Genomic DNA, 20,586 nt, shown 5'->3' with positions numbered 1-20,586 from the left:
GCCAAAATCGATGCTGACGTCTTTCTCCCGAAGGAGAGATCTTGCCTGTAACTCTGTTTCTCTGTGATGTGGCCTGTAGATCAAAGTGATGCCTGTGCTTTAACTCCTTGCTCTTTCCTGCTCGTCCTCAGAAGTGTCCTCCATGTCATGGTGGTTTACTTCCTGTGGCGCCAGTGGCCCCCGGGGGCCCACACAGGCTCAGTGCGACAGTGCCTACCGCAACACCAACGTCAGCATCACTGTGGGCAAGGACGGGCCACTGAAGGGTGTGCAGATGTGGAGGGTGCCAGCTACAAACCGATACCTGTAGGTACATGGGCATTAGAATCTTAATCAGGCACTGCCATCTGTGGAACATTTAGTGTCAGGAGCGAAAGCATGTGGCAAGCATTATGAATGAACGTACTGTAGGAGGGAACAGACCCTTAAGCTTCAAAAGGAGGATCAAGGAAATAGTAATTGTGCTGTGCTGTTAGCCATATTAAGCACCGTAGCATTGAAAATCATTGTCATTGATGTCTACTTTCCCCAGGACAATGACATCAATTGCACCTAAACAGCAAATGTACAGTAGTTGAATATTTATCGAATAGCCCAGTGAGGTTTGTTTGGAAAGGAAGTTGCAAAGGTCAAAGATAGTATTCATTAGATTGTGAAAACATATATAGTTAAAGGCCTATAGATCCTCCTAATTTGTTATAATTTATACTTTGAGACTCGTTGCAAGGGCTGTGTATCACCATACTTGAAGAGTTTACAGTTGTCTGCACTCAAACTGAAGTAGCTCCAAGTTCATCTTTCACGAAGACAGTGGCATTCCACAATGATTCCTAGGAGTTCCCAACTAGCAAGCATCTTCATGTAAAGCCTTTCGAATCTCCTGCAACCCCAATGGATTTCAAACTAAATTAATTCTTTTCAGGTTGTGAAAATTAATAGAAATCTTAGAAGTGAGTGATTTTGCAAGAGTTTGACCACGACTAGATTCCTGTGGGAAAGTACTCTTCAAGGGTGAATTTTTATGGACACGGGATATTTAAATCCTGATGGACGATGGTGTTTACCTCACAAGTTTAGAGTTTGGAACAATTAACTGGCCATGTTTTTTAAACTGATCTGGATGCTCAGATAATTTAGCAATTACTGCAACTACCAACTAGACTAGATGGACTGAATGGCCTGCTCTTGTTTGTAACCTTTCAGAGACTGATTTTGAATAAATTCAAAGTCAGCTAGAAACTGTGTCTCAGGATGCTATGGTCAGTCCATTCTCCATGGTCATGGAGATGTCATACTGGTTCATTGTGCTTTTAGCTCTAAGCATTGGATCTAATTTTATATAATTTTACTACACACAAAAATGGAATCGAGAATAATTACCAGTGTCTGCAGGTACAGTTTTTGATTATTTCTCTTTCCTCATTGTTCATAACCTCCTGGACAAATTGCTGACCAAATGGTCTTGCCAAATTACCCAATATATGGGCTTTTGTGTGTCTTTTTATCAGTAATTCTTTACATAGCTGCCAGTTATAATGTGTGGCTTTTAAAATAGGAATTAAAATGTAGATAAATTAAAGATGTATAAGTAATACAAATAAAATTCTTAGGAGCTGAAGCAAAGGCAGTACTTGGTGAGGCAATTCATACTTTCATTTTGACAAATATTGTCATATTTATTGTCGTCTCATTTAAGCAACCAGCTGTATGTGGTATTCCTAACTTATTCATATTCTTTTCATGTACAGTGCCTATTTTTCTGTATATACAGTTTACATACTGATAAAAAGGCTTCTGGAGGGAATAAATGTATGGAAAGTGGTCAGTGGGACAAACTCAGACACCATTGTGGTCCCCACTTCAAAATGGTTGGGAACTGTAATCTGAGCTGCCCTGTATCCTCTGGCATTCATCTGAGTCACTGTACCATTGCCTCCTCTTACTCCGAGCTCTGTCTTCCCGCTCCTCTGCGTTTCAGGATCTCTGCCTATGGTGCGGCAGGGGGAAAGGGAGCCAAGAACCACAACAAGCGCTCGCACGGGGTCTTCATCTCCGCCGTCTTCCCCCTGGAGAAGGGAGACATCCTGTACATTCTGGTGGGACAGCAAGGAGAGGACGCCTGTCCAGCGGTAAATAAGGACCAGGATGGGGAAGAGGCACAATTCTGCCACACAAAAGAATACCACTCATACCGGTGCCGCAGACTAGGCAAATAAGAAGTCTTGTACAATGTCTGACAGTTCCTTTTCTCATTTTGTTGTGACTACAAGTGTTTAAAAAGCTCCTTTGTAGATATTTACCACAGATCTCTGCAGGGCTAATGTGAAAATTAGGGTTTGAAATGGATATTGTGGTCCTCTTTTCTTTGTTTTCAAGAAATGCTATTCAGAAAGCCTTTCATGAGACATAAAACAAGCAGAAAATTAGCAGATTTTACTTTGTACTGTGTACAAACAAATTGCAATTGTTTTCTAAAAACAAGATAATGCCCCAGGTCGTTTTGCAGGTCATAGGTAGAGAAGTCTTGGATCTTAGATGTTGAGTGACTGATTCATCGCTGTTTCCAAACAACCCTATTTCTATTTGCCTGTGTCTTGTCAGCGGAATCCTCTGACCCAGCAGGTGTGTCTGGGGGAGTCATCGGTGATTGAAGATGACCATTTCAGTGGGGGCAGCACTGTGCGGGAATGGGCAGGAGGAGGGGGTGGAGGCGGTGGGGCAACATATATATTTAAGGTAAGACATGTCTGTGGCTACTATGATAAGACATAGATGGGCCATTTGTAACCTTTCTTATGTTCTTATTTTTCCTGACCATTTCCGAATTATTGGAGCTGTGCACAGAAAGCATTTTTGAACTATTCCAGCTTACAATCTGCAGGCATAAAGTAAGGTATGAAGGCAAGATCTTTTAGTGATCCAGAAAAAAAGCCCATCAGTGCAAGTCTTGATTGTCATGACTTCTCTTGATAGGAATTTTACAGATCAGAGAATGTGCAGCACCAGTTGGAAAAAGGCCATTCATTCATACTATATGCCGCACGTGTTGCTATTAGGTAATCCCTCCAAATCTTTGTCAAAGTCCTCAAGTGTTTGATGCTTGAATACCTTCTAGTCTTCTCTATTCAAGACCAGGAATCTAGGATTCAAGAAAGAGAAAATTTTAATTTGACTATGCAGGACACCTGCACAGCCCAGGGAATGTTCCTCTTTTTAACCAATTTGAGAGCAGAAAAAACATTTTTGAAACCTGGAGAACATACTGTAACTGCACAATCTTTTAATAAGCTCTTACTATTGTACAATTTTAACACATTTTCACATAATTTAAATGTTTTTTAACGTCCTACTGTATATTCAACGTTTTGGTGGGTGTTTTCACAGGAGGAAAACTATCCCTGTGAAAATTCTGCTAATTACAGTATTCCAATTTAAACTCCAGCCTTTACATGTAGTTTGTGTTTTCTATTCATTGCCCAGCTCTCAACTTAAAGCATTCACTGCATGGATATCTATGGAACATTTTTATCAATGCAAAAATTGATCATTAATGTGGAGTTTTATCAAAAGCCTTTCGAACACCTAAATATATCATATGTTCTGCATCTGTGGATCTGCCGGTGTGTCTGTACAAGCTTTTCCAAATCCTTCCGAATCCTTTTCCCATACAAGTTGGTCCTCATACAATTGTTTTCAAGGCAGATGATTAAAGTGAACCTTTCAATTGGCCCTGTGAGTGTTGTGCCAGTTTCTCTGGTCACTCTATTTTCCGCTGTGCTTTGTCTCTCGGGCTGTGAAGAGAGCACGTCGATCGTGGGAGTCTCAGAGCCCGAAATCTTTGTCCGTCTGTGCGAGCAGCATCCGCCAGTGACAGCATGTTCCTCTTCCTGCAGATGGAGAACGGCGAACACGTCCCCCTGCTCATTGCAGCTGGGGGGGGAGGCAAGGCCTACATGGAGGACCCTGAGAGCAGCCTGGACCACATCCCTCTGGAGCAGTATGAAAATGACACGACGACATCTGGAGCCAACGGCAGAACCTCTGCCGCAGGTGACCTCTCCTTCCTGCCCCTACAGTCACCTGCCCTGTGCCCTCCGAGGGCGGCTTTGTGCTTTGGCAACACCTAGCGTGGTTAGGAAACACTCTGTCGTTGAAGATCCACCTAGACGCAGAGCAAATGATCATTTTCTTTGCGCAGGAAGTTGTTTGAGGTTATTAAGCAGCAGAAAGAGTGAGGGAAGGAATACATTTGTCACATTTTCGAATGCACAAACACTTGACTGTTGAAAGTAATGCAGCGTGAGTTTTACCTCGAATGCATTATTCGAGTTTGAGCTGTACGTGTCAGAGAAGGGCTGGAGGAAGAAATTAGCTCAAGGGCTGATATTGTGGGGGTTTTTGTGTGTGTGTGCTCTGCAGGTGGAGGCGGAGGCTGGAAGGATGTGACCAAATACTTGTGGGGTGGCAGGTCTCTTCTGGAAGGAGCTGAAGGGGGATCGTCATGCCCCCAGGCCCTCTCAAAACTGGCCTGGGCAACTTTTGGGGGGTTTGGAGGTGGAGGAGGTGCCTGTACTGCCGGAGGGGGTGGTGGTGGATATAGAGGTACGCTCTGAAACAGATCAAGCATTACCATCTATTTCTTCAACCTTCTTTGTCCGTTTTAGTCTTATTTTCTATAGCTTGTATTTTACTGTAATTCAGATCCACAGAGCATCCATGTGGCATGATATAAGGATGGTTAGTGCTGCCTCACAGCTCTTGGGTCCTGCGTTGATTACCAAACCCACTATACCTTCTGTGCGGAGGTTGCATAATCTCCTCTGTTTGCAATGGTTTGCTCTTTCACCATCCAAAGACATGATGTCTAGGTTAATGATGTCTTAGATGCCTCTGCCTTGTCCCTGTGTGTGTGCAATTGTCCTGTGGTGGACTGGTGTCCTGTCCAGGATATATTGTACTGTATTTATGGTGTAAAACATATAAGTCTAGGATAAGCTGCACAAAATAAAGTGAAGCTCTATGAGGATTTGAATATTCATCAATCTATTATCAGAAAGCCAGAGTTGGCAGCCTTTCAAAAATGTTGCTGTGGTGAAATGCTTACTGATGTACAGTACAGTATTCTTTCTGAATTGCTGTAAAGCATATGGAAAATGTCTAGAATTCACATTGAAGACTCGCTTGAAAGATCTTTTGGATTAGCTGTAGCCACAGTAACTATAACCACATGTTTTCCTCTATTGTGTGTGATTTAAAATGATATTTAGTATTTGACTTTGTCAAAGATAAAACGGACACACCTCTATCTACTCTGTCTTTTTGTTCTTGGCAGCCAGTGAGGCAATTCTATAAGAAACATTGCCTGTAAATTTTCTCCTGGAAGGATATGATGTCTGGCAGAATTCTGCTTCTCTAGCTCTAATGCTATATACTAAAACTAGATCTGAGATTGGTGTTAGACAAATAATTGATAAGAATGATGCCACCTTACATAACACAACAAGTCAAATGATCTTGCCACATTACAAGTATGCATATTTTAATGTTAATATATACAGTAAGAAATGTGAAAGATATATAAAAATGATATGTTGGAACATTTTGGAATACAGAGAAGGAAAAAAGTTTTTCAGTCAAGCTTTGTTCTGATCAATCTTTTCCATCGCCTTCTGAAATACACTGCTTTGAGTCTGCTTTAATGTGCCTCACCTTCATCTTCATCCCTCTGCGCCTCAGGGGGTGATGCTGCTCCTGCTGATGACATCACGGCGGACGGCCAGGATGGAATTTCGTTTGTGAACCCCATTGGAGAGATGTACCTCCAGCCTCTGGCAGGTATGGGAGAAGCCCAGCTGAGCTCCCGAGAGCAGTAGGAGGGTTTTTTACCAGGTCCACACAAGACGCTGCAGTACAAGTGGCGGGAGTTGGGCGGTGCAAATATTTTCCTTCTGTAGAAATCCGGGCAGCAGGTTTTCAAATGCTTTTATTTTTTTAAACATTAGGGCGTTTTCTTAAGAAAACATTGTAACCATGAAAGTACTTTCATACTGTAAGTGTAACTTGAGAAAAGGGAAACAAGAAGGACACAGAAGAGTTACACACAAGAGGTCATTCAGTCTATGAGGCCTATCTGGTAGGCACAAGCTACTTAGCAATGTTTTTAAGCTGATACCCCAGATTCCTTCAAGAAACAGCTGGATCCTTTGATCATTGGATCGATTTGCTACTTCCATTTACTACTTTACTACTTCCTTCCAAAGACCAGCTCTTGGTTGTAACTGCTCCTATGTTCTTAAAATGAATGCCTCTGAGTGAGTACAGTATGAGCCCTGCAATAACACTCTAATTGTTAGCTTGCTACTGTACAGTATATAGTATGAACCAAACGTCTTAATGCACAGTAGTCTAATGGCTGGATCTAACTGTTTTGCTGTGAAAATTTTACAGTCATGCTCCAGCATGTCATTTAGAAGTCTTTATTCCTAAAGGACAGAAGAAAAGCATTTTTTTTAACAATGCAACACGACTTTTGTGTAACTCACAGGCACAAATGCTACCAGTGTGACCAACTCTGAGCCTGTGTTGTAATTCTCTTCCCCCTCACCAGCAATGGAGAGTCATGGTGAAGCAGAGATCAAGGTGCAGCTGAACTGCAGCCATTGCCAGTCAGAGAGCTGCAAACGGGATGAAGACACCAAGCTTGTTTTGTGCCTCTGTCACAATGATGAAGTGCTAGCCAGTGACAACGTCACCTGCACAGGTGAGGTGATGCCTATTGCGGAAGCTTAACCTCTTCTTCTTCCCTGCTTCACCCACAATATACACCTCCACAGACCTATTTCAGACAGCAGTGCTGCATCTCTCTCAGCTAGACCATCGTCAGTTGTGCTCTTTGTGTTTTCTCCTGTGTGAAGTGTGGAACCCTTAAACTACTCCTTTACTACAGTATACAGTAAATGCTTCGTCCTGTTTAAATTAGTCAGCAGGCAGAAAAGCTGCTTCCCTATGGTAAAAAAAAAATCTTTGGTATGAACCAGTAGAGCTTTCAAAAGTAAGAATTCCTAGATTATTCTTACTCTAGCTAGATTTCAGAAGTGCATGTTTAACAAAAATAAGATCATTGGCTTTTCACAGTCATTCCAGCAAATGTCCCTAGTAATCGTCTCTTGTGTAATACAGTAAATTATATATTGTATTTAATTTAAAGTGCAATATAGCCAAGAATACAATATAGTTTGAATATTAGTTTTATTTTAATATTTCTTTTATAAAATCAAAGAAGAAGTTCATGCATGTGGACAGAGTTGTAACAGAAGTGTAATTGCAGTCATGAATGTTGTTTTTTGTGATTTTATTGGGTATCCAGTAATCTTTTGGGGGGCTGGACCTTGCTGATCTTCTGCCTCTATCCCACAGCTCCACGAGGGCCTGCCCCAGAGGGACATCTCTCCCTGCCCCTCATCCTGGTTGTGGTGGTATCCACTGTGGTGACGGGTATCGTCTTGGCCTGTGCCAGCCTCACGCTCAGTAAGAGACTCTACCAGCTCTGTATGCGCTCAGTGCCCTCTGTGCCAAACTTCCACCGTCTCTGAGGGCCACAGTGGCAGACATCCTGAGCCCAGCGACACTTGCATTCCCTCGGCAGTGTAGGGTCAGCACCCATCGACTGATACCCACTGCCATTTTATGATGTTTTGGTTTTCAGCCTATGATACTCGAATGCTGGAGGTTGCTGTGTGGTTGCCAGGTGGCAACTAATGCTTAGGATATTGTACCTACTGGCCCAGTGAAATAGAACTGAAACAACATACACATGATGCTGCTTTTGCAATTCAACAGATCAGCGTGGTCTATTGCAATGGAAAAAGGGAAGTACAGACTGTGAGGTAGCTGTACAGTATGTCTTTTCTGTCAAACAAATATCTCCCAGGTTCGTGCTGCATTTGTATAAGAGCCAGGGGTTTAAAGCATTTTCTTTTTTTGATGTGCCTAATACTACTGTACATGACAGCTCCTGTAGTGTGTCTTTACAGTATGTGCAAGGCATATAGAGTGCTGCAGGATAGTGTAAATCATAAGTGGAACTCAAAGTAAGTGGACAAAAACACAGTAATTCACTAGAATTCATTATTATAGTGACACAGGGTGGGTTTCATAGCTTGGCAACTTAACTACCTAGTGTCACTGTGCCTTGTAGCAGCCTTGCAGTAACCTGTCCCAAACAAAGGTTGTTATTTCAGTTCTGAATTTTGCTGGGTAATTGCTCTGCATTGTTCTTTGAATTTTGGATAAATTTCAGCTTATGGATAATTCCCCTTGTAGCCAACAAAGGCACTGTATGTTCTTGGCTTCATACCCTGTGAGTTAAAGTTTAAGCTGAAGTCTGAACATGCCACTTCTTCACTGTTTCTACACCACTTTTGGTTGTGGTTTCATACTCGGCAGGAGTATGGTATGGTGAAAAAGTAACTAAACCTCTTTGAAAGGTCAATTTTAACGTATTTAGACATACCTTCACCTCTTCCTTGCCAAGTCCTAATAGTTGATGAAACTGACTGCATTGGACAAATAACACACATTGGACAAATTATTTAGAAAAATCAGCCAGTATTCATTCATCTTTGTGGTAAAAAAATAAGTGCACCCCCTGACTCAGTAGCTTTAGCACAGTTACCAAATGAAACGTTTCCTGTTTAATCTCTCTAGCAGGTACTAACTGTGAGAACAGTGAAAAGGTGGAAGCACAAGATGTTTTCATGTCACCTGTGTTTTTGCTCAATCCCTGAATTTGAGAAAAATGCAGTGACAGAAATACAGTTGGCTTTGGGCAATACTTCATACAGCTGCAGCAATTCTCAATTTATATTCATAATCATTTATGTTTATGCATGTTTGCGTTTAGAAAGAGATACTACAAACAAGTCATAATAATAATGAATTATTAGTAGTAGTGCAGCCTAAATAAACAAAACACTGGCATGTAATGATACATTTTGCATCTTCCCCACCCAAATAGGATATTGCCTCTCTTCAGCTATGGAAAACATTCATGACTTCCTCTACAATGTTAGCATCCTATCTTCTTTTCCCCCAATATGATTCTCTTCTCCCTGATTTTAGGCCAATAACACTATAAATACAGTACATGTGCACAGTTCAGAGCAATATTGACAAGCTGCTGGATTTAGCTGACAGATGACATAGCCAAGTTCCACAAAGTTAGTCTTCCTTTGAGAGAAAGACCTAATTTCGCAGTCGACTGTGCTTGAGGGTATGCTTTGGATATGGAAGCATGTGAGTTGGAGATCTGTAGACATCCTTCATACCGCGACGGAAAATCCTGCGATAATGAGACATTCATTGTATTGCATCAGAAATTCCTTGCTGAGATTAGACCACAGAGCCTGAATTTACATAAATTTAAAATGAAAGACAGAATAAAATATTGTAAAGCCATTGTTCTAAAAACATACAGTAGGGTCATGCTAAGACAGACAAAGTCTAGCATGTAGTCAGACTCACAGTCTGTCACTCTCAACAGCTACTAACCTGTCCTGGAGGCAGACAGGACCTTTAACTGTGTGGGTTACATTTAGAACATTATAGCCTTCTGATTCACAGATGGAGTCTCACAGACTCATTCTAGAGTAATCTTGCTTCTTTTTGGGAATTGGGAAACATTCAGTAAAAACCTGTTTGTAAAATATGCTAGGGTTTTCAAACTGTTATACTGTACATGAACCAAGATCCATTCGAGAACTTGTGAGAATGCTTGAATTTGAACTTGGTTGATGTTTTTTTTAACTGATGATGAAGATCAAACCCATGGTAAAGAAAAGACAAAGTTGTATTTTTAGTCACATGTAATTCAGATCGCATTAATTTTTAAATTAAGCCTGACCTATGGCTAAAGGAAATGAGAAAAAGTTCACATGATTTCACTAAACTGTGTTCAAAAACACAGTCTCAGCCATGACAGGGAAGACTATTGCTATTCACATGAGTGGTGTGCTTTTATTTGTAGAACAAAAACATTATCTCTCATTAGGTTATTTATTGTATATTAAGAGCCTTCTGATTGTTAGGTAAAGGTGCAATTTTTAGAAGAGTTTAATATGGTAAGTGGTCTGCCAAGACACTCAGCAATTGAAGTGGTCCATGAAATAACAGTATGAGAGCCAACACGCCTTTAAAGTATTTTATGTTAAAACCAACATTTTTTTCACGGCAAATGTACTACATAAAACTGTATTGTTGTCTGTGATTTCTCATAAAACAACCCTCTTGAAAAGTAGTGATGTTGGGAAGTTAGGACTTGAGTAGACACTAACCCCTTTCAGAAATCAATCTCCTGTACATTACCTCGCTTCTTTCTGTGATTACAGGTAGGTGGAAATCTGAGCCCTTTACGCAGTGTGTCTGGGATTTTGCCTTCCTGTTTACTTGCACAGCGAGGACTTGGTAGTGTCATGACTGTCATGAGATTGACAACACAGATACGAAGAGCCACAACTGTGCATTTTGAAATTATCTAAAATCTTGTTCCCAAGAACTAAGTCTAATGAGCAAACACAGTAGGTGTAATAGGTGTATTACTTCTCTAATTGCTGCTTCAAAATTATTGTTGCATAGTGCCCAGCCTCTCTTTACAAAGTATTTTAAACTGTCTGCTGTGTTTTGTAATACAATTTTACAGATTTAGATATTGTACAGTGCAAAAGACAAATATAAGCCACAGCCAAGCTGGAACATTTCTACATATAAGTCCCATTGGTGGATTTCCATCCGATCATTTCATCAGGTAGTGCTTCTGTATCTTTAAACCTACAGTACTTGGCCAATCTTATAACACTTGGTGGTGTTCAATGTGTAAAGGTAACTTCTCTTTCACTTTGCTTGTTGTTAACCCATGCTCATTTGTGTTTTATGTAAAGGAACAAGTAAAGGATTATTCCTTGCTTAAAAGAGAAAAAAAGAAACGTTTAGGCTGTGGAGCCTTCTTCAGGTGTGGAATTCTGGTTTAGTGAGAGAAGTAGCCCAGGGAGGAGGAGATGGAATGACAAAGATTTAGAGGAAGGCATAGGGGGTCGCAGCAGAAGTAGGCTGAAGTAGTTCAAGTAGGTGGCTGCGTTAGCATGCGTGGGCTGCAAAGGAACAAGTACCTGTAAAGGTTTATTTCATGCTGAAAAGGGAAGAAAAGAAACACAACATTTCAGCTGTGGAGCCTTTTTTGAGTGTGTGTTTTATATAGTCTTCTTTGTTCAGGGAATTTTGTCTGGCAAGTCTGAGTGGAATTCCTGGTAATGGATTTTGTGAATGGGGATGGTCTGCTTTTTATAACTTAGTTAAAGTTAATGGTCCTTGAAAACCTTAAATCAGAGGCTCTGAGCTGTGGTTTTCCTGTCTTTAAGTTGGAAAACGAGAACATTTCCTATATCATTACCGTTTTCATGCCAAGAGTTGTGCAAAACTAAATGTCTCCTTGATTCTTTTTAAATAATGTAATAAAGAACAGTCAAAAACACAATTTCCAGACATGTTCTGTGGTTAATCGAGCAGATGGACATTTTTGTATTGTACTGTAGACCTGTCCATGTTGAAAAGATTATGTACATTTTTAACATATCTAACAAACAATAAAGGTGTAGCAAATGTTTTTAAAACACTGTGACCTGCCATATAATTTATTGTATAAATGTTTCCTGTGTTTCAGTGCAGCGAGGATACTAACGTTCTCATTAGCCTCAGCTGCAGTCCCATGGAACTTATTATTCAACATCTTTTTTATTTCTGAGTCACTGAGCCGTGCTGAGCAAAACTTGCCTTCAATCAAGTGAAATCTTCTCACATTAAAGCTAAACGCTATTGTCACAGAAAGTTATTTTCCTTTAAATTTACTCTTAGTAAAGACAACGCTTTGTGCACAATTATCCATACTGAAGTCAGTGACCAAAGTCACTTACCTGTGACTCTTAGGTTCTAAAAATAATCTGTTGTCAAACTAGCTAAAAGAAACAAAGGTCTCTGTGGCAACCCAGAGATATGCCAGCATAGTCTGAAACTGTTGGAAAGTTCATTATACACTTAAAATTGTCTATGTTCCTTTTTCAAGTAGAGGTGTTAACCACGCTGTCTTAAAAAAATTCCCTTCCCAGTTCTTGAAGACTGGCTTTCCTATAGTTCTTCTTTTATTCAGATGGTAAAGCATTCTTATTTTTGCTCATGAAATGCTGTTTAGTGGGGCTGCTGGTGACTAATGGCTACCAAAAAACTCCCAGGTGGGTTCTGTACAGCGGTAAATGAAGCAAGTACTCTACCATAAGTAAATTGCTGTGAAATTCTAAGAGATGAAAAGGTGTATAGAAAAGCAAAGAATTAAATCTTAATTATTAATTCGTTTCCTGTATCAGGTGAGTTTTTCTACTTGCACATCAAAGCGGTTCTAGCTACATTTACAATGGAAATAGACTTCTCTGTTCCTGGCTCTAGAAGGTTCTGATGTGAAAGAAGTCCACAACTCCAGTGGCTGCACATGCTCGGGTATATTGCCTGGCCCTAGTCCTGGTCCCAGGTCCTCCGGGAGACCCGATATCAGGTTAACAGTGTCTCTTCATCTAAGGTTTCCCCCATGCAGGTTGGTAGTCTGTGCCAGGGGCCCAGCCGAGTGTGTCCACCCCTTCTCTCTAGGGCCTGCAGCCTGAGGACACAGGGATGCTGGCACCCAAAGCCCTGACCATCATGGAGCGCCACCCCCAGGCAGACTACCAACCTGCATCAGGGATCTGGCACACCGCAGCTCCACTGAGGGTGAGTCTGCTGGAGCAATGGCCTTTGGTCTTAGGGGTATCAGGCTGGAAGTTATTATGGGGGCTGCTTGACATAACAAAAAATCACTCAGCAGTACGGTGATCTTCAGCTCTGGGCCTCAGAGCTGCAATCCAGGTTTTACAGGTCTTTTTATCATTATCTGCACATGGTGTAAATTAGTCCAGTTAAGTAAATGAGTTCAATTACAAACCCGAAATGTCACATGTAATGAGATCCAGAAAGTCCTCTAACTCTCAAAGAATAGAGGTGAGAAATAGTTCACTAATGGATATCGAAACACTTCTTGCTGAGACTATACACCAGTACTATTGTGAGCGTTTTTGGTGTAATTTATTTTACAACCCAAATTGCTAACATTTCTGGGGGAAAAAAAACACATATTGGATTGGAGACATAACGTCTGTCATCTTTCATGCCATATCAATGTTGTCATTTCAGAGTTGTAGTATAAAAGATGTATCTCCCACTCCCTTCTGTCCCTCTCTCCTCTGTGGCTCTGCAGTTTACTACCGCAAGAAGACCCAGCTGCAGGCAGTGCGCGTGCGCCTGCAGAGCCCCGAGTACAAGCTCAGCAAGATCCGTGCGTCCACCATCATGACCGACTACAACCCCAACTACTGCTTCGCCGGCAAGGCCGCGTCCCTCAGCGACCTGAAGGAGGTGCCGCGCAAGAACATCTCTCTGCTCAGGTACCCCGGCAGAACCAAAATGGAGGATTAGTGCACGTACACTACAGTATTACAATACTGTACAGTGCTCAGTACTCTGATTTCTGGTCAGATTTATATAACACCAGAAATGAATTCTACATTTTACTGCCTTTTTTAAAACTTCACCACATTGTGAAGATGAGGACAATGAGGAGGCTACAAAAACATGGAGTGTCAAAACCCACTTTCCCAAACTTTAATCCAGTAATTTTGTATTCAATTTTATTCGTAATTTTGTTGGTAATGCACATTCTTGAAACCTGTGTCTAATACTTCTCCTTGTCTTCAAGCTTTTTTTATTTGTGTGTGTTTGTCTGCCAGGTACAGGATAGTATCTAAGTTCTATTATGATACTCTTGCTGCTTTGTGTTAGCTAGTCCATCTATTTTTGCCTTATCTGTAAAATCTTATAAGTTTGTCAACTGTACTACAATCTAGATTATTTATGTAAATCAAAAGAAGAACTGGGCCTTAAACAGAACATTGGGGTACTACACTAATCACATCAGTTGAACATTACTTATTTCACTTACATCTGTCCGTCAAACAGTTTCCTATTACTTTCATATTGAAGGCTTTAGTTTATAGCCAATGCTATAATAACCTGGTTAAATAAAAGTAGTCTGTATGTCTGTTTATTAATACCTTTCCTTTCAAATTCCATGCTGACTACTCGTGATAACATTTGGTAATAAAAACAGAAATTACTTGTTCGTAGATAGTGCTGATGATTACCCTGTCTCTCCCAACCTCTTTCTCTCCCTGACTGGTGCTCAGAGCTCTGGGACATGGTGCATTTGGAGAGGTGTATGAGGGTCAGGTCCTGGGTATTGCTGGGGAGAGTGGAGCCCTGCAGGTCGCTGTCAAGGTGAGCTCACTAGGGCATTGTTTGAGAGACCAGTAGACAGGATTATGGGCAGAACATGGAAGTGTTTTGTATCAAAAGTGCAGATGTAGGTAGAAACATAATGCAAATACTGTTTTAAAAGCACATATTATACAAGTAGTACAAAGAGAAAATATGATTGTGAATATATGCATTATACAGTAGATTCATACCCTGACCTGGCAAAATCTTTACAGTATAATACAGTACTTTCAAGTGTGAATGGCATTTGACATGCTACAGTACCAATCTGAACTCTAAGTCTCAGTGGTAAGAACAGATCTTTACCAATGGGTTCACATATTCAATAATCCCATATTCCCTGCTCAGCCTGACTCTTTTGTATGCAGAGAAGGACACAGGAATTCAGAGGTTATTCAACTCTTCCTTCATGAGGTTTAATGGTTCTCCACTTGTGATGAGCACAACATTTCTAAGCTTCAGTAAAAAAAAACTGGATATCCTAATCAATTCCAAAGTTGAGATTCTATCAATGGAGGTATATACTGTATTAATAGATGTAATTACAAATGTTTCTTGCAGGATTTCTAATTTTCTTTAGACTGAATTTATTCTACTCCTGAATTCATTGAAAAAATAATTTATTTTTATACTTTTGATCTCTAGACTCTACCTGAGATCTGTTCAGAACAGGATGAGATGGACTTCCTGATGGAGGCTCTGATAATGAGGTCAGTTAGACTGGATAGGTGATCGCACAACCAAGCTCTTCTCTGCACCCACTGTATTAATTTAATAAGAAATTAATAGATTACACAAACTAGAAGCGAGAATCTTTTGCTGTGTTCCACCAAATCTCTGTATTTCCCTAGACCAGTGATGCTCACCCTTGCAGGGTCTTTACGTTATTCTGCCTGAGCTCCTAATCACTTACTGTAATTTAATCATTTATTGTCTTAAATGATCTGCTATCAGCTACAGGTGTTTCCAAGACTTCAGTCATTGTTGTTCACCAGGATTAATTGTTAAGTGTTATCTACTGTACACAGACTTTATTGTTTTCCAGTTCTGCACATGAGAAGTGGTTAAAAGTTGCTTTTGAAAATATTGTGTTGCATGATACTGAGCTTACCTGTTGCTGTGCCTGCAGTAAATTCAACCACCAGAACATCGTTCGCTGCATTGGTGTTAGTCTGCAGACTCTGCCTCGTTTCATCCTGCTGGAGCTCATGACTGGAGGAGACATGAAGACCTTCCTGAGACAGAACCGCCCCAAGTCGGTGAGTGTCTTCCACTGGCCCCCTGATGCAGCCTGGTCACGATCCCAGCTGGGGCCTGGGCTTCAGGCGTTACCTCAGGACATTCCTTGTTTGCCATGTAACTTTCCCCACAGATATCTGACGTCTCCACTGATGTTTTGTGATTTGTTATATAATTTAATTATGCAACCAGTGTAATGCCCAAAGGAGAAAGGGTCGATGAATAAGTGATTAAAGCTAGTGCTTCCCGGGACACGGTAAGGAGAAATAGCCAGACATTCATTTAAAAAGAAGAGAATGATCATGATGAAAAACGTTTGCTACATCTAACTTACATTACTCTTACCTGTACTGGACAGTACAAGATAACATACATCCAACTTCCAACCCCTGCACTGTCACTTCATGTTTTTTCACGCCTCAAGTACTGTACCTCACCACCAAGTGCAAAGTTTAATTACAGATGGATGATAGGTGTGGCTGTTACTATTGCCACTGTCAGCGCAAGCTAGCCATCACCTGGTAAACCATACAGGACATCCTGTATGCAGGAAGACAGTGGTACCCTTGACCTTCTCAAACCTGCACACCTCCAGAGCAACGCTCTGCTTTTGCACTTCTTTTGCACTTCTGATTCGTCACTTCTGCTTGACGAATCCTTTTTCACAGTCAGATAATGTCCTGGCCCAGGACTAACCTAGGTGACGCCCCGCTGCGTCATCACCTTTACTAGCTGAGCAAAATGGAAACCTCCATCCTATGTGTCATAATAACTGCATGCAACAGTAGAAAGGGGTGGTGGTGGGGGGGATGAACTATGAAAGAATACAGTTTAGTTTTCCGGAGTGATGGTTGTTTGGCACGGCTGGTTTTAGAGGCCCGAAGCTCATGTTGAAATGGGGTTGTTCTGTGTCATGCAGGGCCAGCAGTCCTCACTCACCATGCTGGAGCTTCTACACATGGCCAGAGATATCGCCTATGGTTGCCGATACCTGGAAGAGAACCACTTTATACACCGGTAAGAGTGATGGTGGCAGGGGTATATGAGAGAGGCACACAAGAGAGCCATAGAGTCTTTGTAGCATAAAAACTAGTGGCGTTTTAATGCTAGTTTCTTAAAATATAGAATTGTAGCTTCCCTACTCATCCTGAAAACACTTTTACTGCTGCTGAACTACCACTCTTCTCCAGCTGCTGTTGTATTCAATTCTGACTGAACTGCACCAAAGCAATTCCAGTGATCCACTATGCTCTCGAGGCTGCTCTCCCAGATAAAAGCTGAAGTTTTACAGTAGATGAGTAGATTGGGAGCTACATTAAAAAATCATGCCTGCATGTGTACTTTGCAGCCAGAGTTTGATGCCTTTCAAGAAGCAGATCAAGAGCGCTGGTAGTGTCAATTAGAAAAAGAAAAGTTTGAAAGGGAAAATCATAAGAGAAATAGAACATCTCGACTGTGGAGGAAGAGCAAAGTTCATTTTTAGGAACGCATTAAGAAAATCAGCACGTACTGTACTTACAACAGCATTATCCACATTTGCAAGTATAACCTTCTATGTAATTAGCTTCCTCATGTAATTTTGGGGCTATTTATAACCTGTAGTGTATGCTATATCGAAGTCAAGAGTTTCACATCAAGAAACATGATGATGTAGCTGCAGAAATGTTGGTTGGTAGGTATTTTCATCTTTATTGTGCAGCTCCATGGTAGCATGTGCCAGTTAGCACTTCTGGCTCACAGTTGGATGGTCTTGGGTTTGAGTCTAGAGTTGGGTGCTTTCTCTATAAAATGTGCATTTTTGTTTTGTTTTTTTATCAAGTTGTCCTGTTGCCTTCCAGCTTCCAAAGACATGCTGACTACATTAATTGTCTCTAAATCTTCTTGTATGTGTGTGTGCCCTGTGATGGGCTGCCAGTAGAAGAGGCCACTCAAACACTGTACATACTGAAGTTTAACATTCTTTAATTTTTTTCACATTCTGAATCAAACGAGATTTCAGATTTCAAGTGCTTAAGCATTGAGAGATGTCAGTAGAATTGATTTATATATTGTAAAGATATGTAGTAAGTTGGTAAATCATGAACAAATGACACTTCACACATTTACAAGCAGAGCTTCTTAAAAAATGAGCTGGCTCTTAATCTGAATGTACTCTCTATACAGTATAGGCTTTTTGATCTTCGCTATCAAAGTACATTACTTACAAATACATATACTTTGAAGAAAAGTTTCTAAGAGATTTAAGGTTATATCAGGTTAAGATTATATTTTCCAAATTGGAATGTATTACATCCCCCCTCTCCAGTAAAGCTTATGCAGATCCTGTTGTATATCCACATGAAACAGTCTCAGGAAGATGTAGCATATGGCTGCAATCCTGACCGCCTGCATTCCCCAAGTGTTCAGCGACTGCAGCACAAGTCAGGTGCCTTAGAAAGCTAACGTACGCAGGACGCGGAGGTAGAATGAGATACCTGAATCTGTGAGGAATATAATTTCTGCCACTGGGTGCTACTGTAAGATGTTCCTGAATTCCTGGGTTCACATTTACCATCGATATGTATATATTTCTGCCTACCCCAACAGGGGGCTCACTGCAGTGAGTGAGCAATGCTCAAGGCTTGTGTAGCTGCACATTAGGAGATGTAAAACCCGCTCTTTGTTTGCCAGGGACATCGCAGCTCGCAATTGTCTGCTTACCTGCACAGGCCCGGGCAGAGTGGCCAAAATTGGGGACTTTGGAATGGCCCGCGATATATACAGGTATAATGTCTTCTTCTGTCACATTTTCCATGTTCCCACGTGCAGTTCATGTGCATGCAAGAAGACTTGAGTAATCCGTTCAGGTGTGTTCATAATCTTTTTTCCTCCGAAATTCTCTATGGGACGGTATGCCTGGTTGTGCCAGCTTGACCTCTCCCTTCCTGGCAGTGCTGTATAGAGGAGCTCCCAGTCTCAGAACTCCTTTCTCTCTTTCCACAGAGCCAGTTACTACAGGAAGGGGGGTCGAGCCATGTTGCCTGTAAAGTGGATGCCCCCAGAGGCCTTTTTAGAGGGAGTTTTCACCTGCAAGACAGACACGTGGTAATGCTCCACATCCTTCAGATTTCCTGAGTTTTTATTTTTAAGATGCCTTGCACATCACATTCATCTGCTCTTTGTTTGTGCTGTAGATATGTTATCATACCTGTAGGAGATGAACTTGCTTCATAAACCAGAGTGAAACTGTACTCCTTGTATTGTGGCTACAGAATGTCTTTTCCATTTGTGGAAATGGAAATTTCAAGCATTTTTGTTCATTTTTTATTGTGTTTATTCTCTTTATTATTCTCTTCAGTACAACCATTTCCCAGCCTCCCTTACCCCACAGAAACAATTAACACTGTTCATTGTAGCCTAGTACAATTTGCACCTTGAATTTTTGCAGGGTTTCTTCGTAAACATAAACATAGTTAAAATGGCTATGCTCAGCTGTACAAAGTAAAGCAAATTAACTTCAATTAATTTCTATACTGTCACAAACATGCATATGCATAAAACTGTACTAGATGCTTTAATGTTGGTAACTTTTCTGGTGAAAAGCACAGTTCTGGTGAAATATGCTGTTATATTTATATGGTAAAACCTGACAAGCTGGTAGATTAAGTTTTTTCAGTCTGTGATGTTGAGGGTGCTCTTTGTCACCCTCTGCAGGTCATTTGGGGTACTGCTATGGGAGATATTCTCTCTCGGGTACATGCCATATCCCTGCAAGACCAATCAAGAGGTGCTGGAGTTTGTCACGAGTGGTGGCAGGATGGATCCTCCAAAGAGCTGCCCTGGGCCTGTGTGAGTTCCTTTCTCCTAGTCTCTCCCGCGCTGCTGCTCCACCTCTTAGCGCTTTGCATCTCGTGGTTTTGCGATACATTTATATTTATATCTATAGTTACATCTATATTTATATTCATATGTGTGATATGAGTGTGATACGATTTTCTGTGTACTGTTCTGTTCTAGTTTGTTCTTGTGCGTCCGGACTGTGAGTAACTCTTGTATTGTATTGTATGTATTGTACTATTATTATATAATTCGTTACACTGTGGCTGTGTTGTGTGTGTTAAGCTGCTGTTGCACTGCAATTTCCCTCACGGGATCAATAAAGTATCTATCTATCTATCCGATAATACTTCATCATTTGATTCCGCAGATATTTGTCTTGCATCAAAGCAGCTAGGTTTTACACACACAGAAACTTACAAAACATACAAACAGTACAATTAAACATTACTGTACAAAGTAAAATAACACTGCATAACAGGCATCTACCCATACAGATTAATTTCACACCACTTGTATGGGAATCCACACCTCTGCACCAGATTGCTGTACGTTTACTCTCCCCACACCTGCACTAAACCCATATAATTACACATTATTCTTTCATTTTTGTACATAATCTATGAATAGCACTCGTGCATAAAACATTACTCCTTTATTGTGAACTAATTTATTGATTCAGCAATTCGGTTGAGCATTGCATAAAAGAATTACTCATTTCGTTAACTCTGCATATCTCTAAATTCATTGCTGTGCATTTTGGTCATCTTTCCTACAGGTATCGGATCATGACTCAGTGTTGGCAACACTGCCCTGAGCACAGACCCAACTTCTCCACCATCTTAGAAAGGATCAACTACTGTACTCAGGTATACAGCCTTTCCACTCCAACAGCTCTCTTTCCATTTAGTTACTACCCTTTTGGGATTCACGAGTATTCTGGAAATCAATGTTGCTCCATGTATATAAATCTTAACATTGCAGCATTTTTAAGTTATGAAGTAGTTCAAGTAGGAAGCTGCATCAGCATGCGTAGACCGCAAAGGAACAAGTAAAGGTTTATTCCATGCTGAAAAGAGAAGAAAAGAAACCCAACGTTTCAGGTATGGGGCCTTCTTCGGGTGT

The 20,586-nt window shown here is 40.9% G+C and overlaps 1 protein-coding gene across 1 annotated transcript in view; it reads left to right on the top strand.

Moving 5' to 3' along the window:
- The window catches only part of ltk (leukocyte receptor tyrosine kinase), a 76,832-nt gene that overhangs the window by 50,498 nt on the left and 5,748 nt on the right, over positions 1-20,586 (top strand). The window contains exons 12-28 of the mRNA XM_088924411.1: positions 132-306; positions 1,979-2,129; positions 2,602-2,736; positions 3,894-4,050; positions 4,420-4,602; positions 5,737-5,835; positions 6,608-6,760; positions 7,417-7,527; positions 13,331-13,517; positions 14,316-14,406; positions 15,052-15,116; positions 15,536-15,665; positions 16,565-16,662; positions 18,316-18,408; positions 18,628-18,729; positions 19,339-19,473; positions 20,240-20,330. Of these exons, the coding sequence (XP_088780537.1) occupies positions 132-306; positions 1,979-2,129; positions 2,602-2,736; positions 3,894-4,050; positions 4,420-4,602; positions 5,737-5,835; positions 6,608-6,760; positions 7,417-7,527; positions 13,331-13,517; positions 14,316-14,406; positions 15,052-15,116; positions 15,536-15,665; positions 16,565-16,662; positions 18,316-18,408; positions 18,628-18,729; positions 19,339-19,473; positions 20,240-20,330 (2,156 nt within the window). The remainder of the gene's footprint in view (positions 1-131; positions 307-1,978; positions 2,130-2,601; positions 2,737-3,893; positions 4,051-4,419; positions 4,603-5,736; positions 5,836-6,607; positions 6,761-7,416; positions 7,528-13,330; positions 13,518-14,315; positions 14,407-15,051; positions 15,117-15,535; positions 15,666-16,564; positions 16,663-18,315; positions 18,409-18,627; positions 18,730-19,338; positions 19,474-20,239; positions 20,331-20,586) is intronic.

Source organism: Atractosteus spatula, chromosome 9 (genome assembly GCF_055471065.1).
Source record: "Atractosteus spatula isolate fAtrSpa1 chromosome 9, fAtrSpa1.hap1, whole genome shotgun sequence".
Lineage (NCBI taxonomy): Eukaryota > Metazoa > Chordata > Actinopteri > Semionotiformes > Lepisosteidae > Atractosteus > Atractosteus spatula.
Note: the sequence above shows the minus strand (reverse complement) of the source record. Positions and strands in the feature narration are given on the sequence as shown.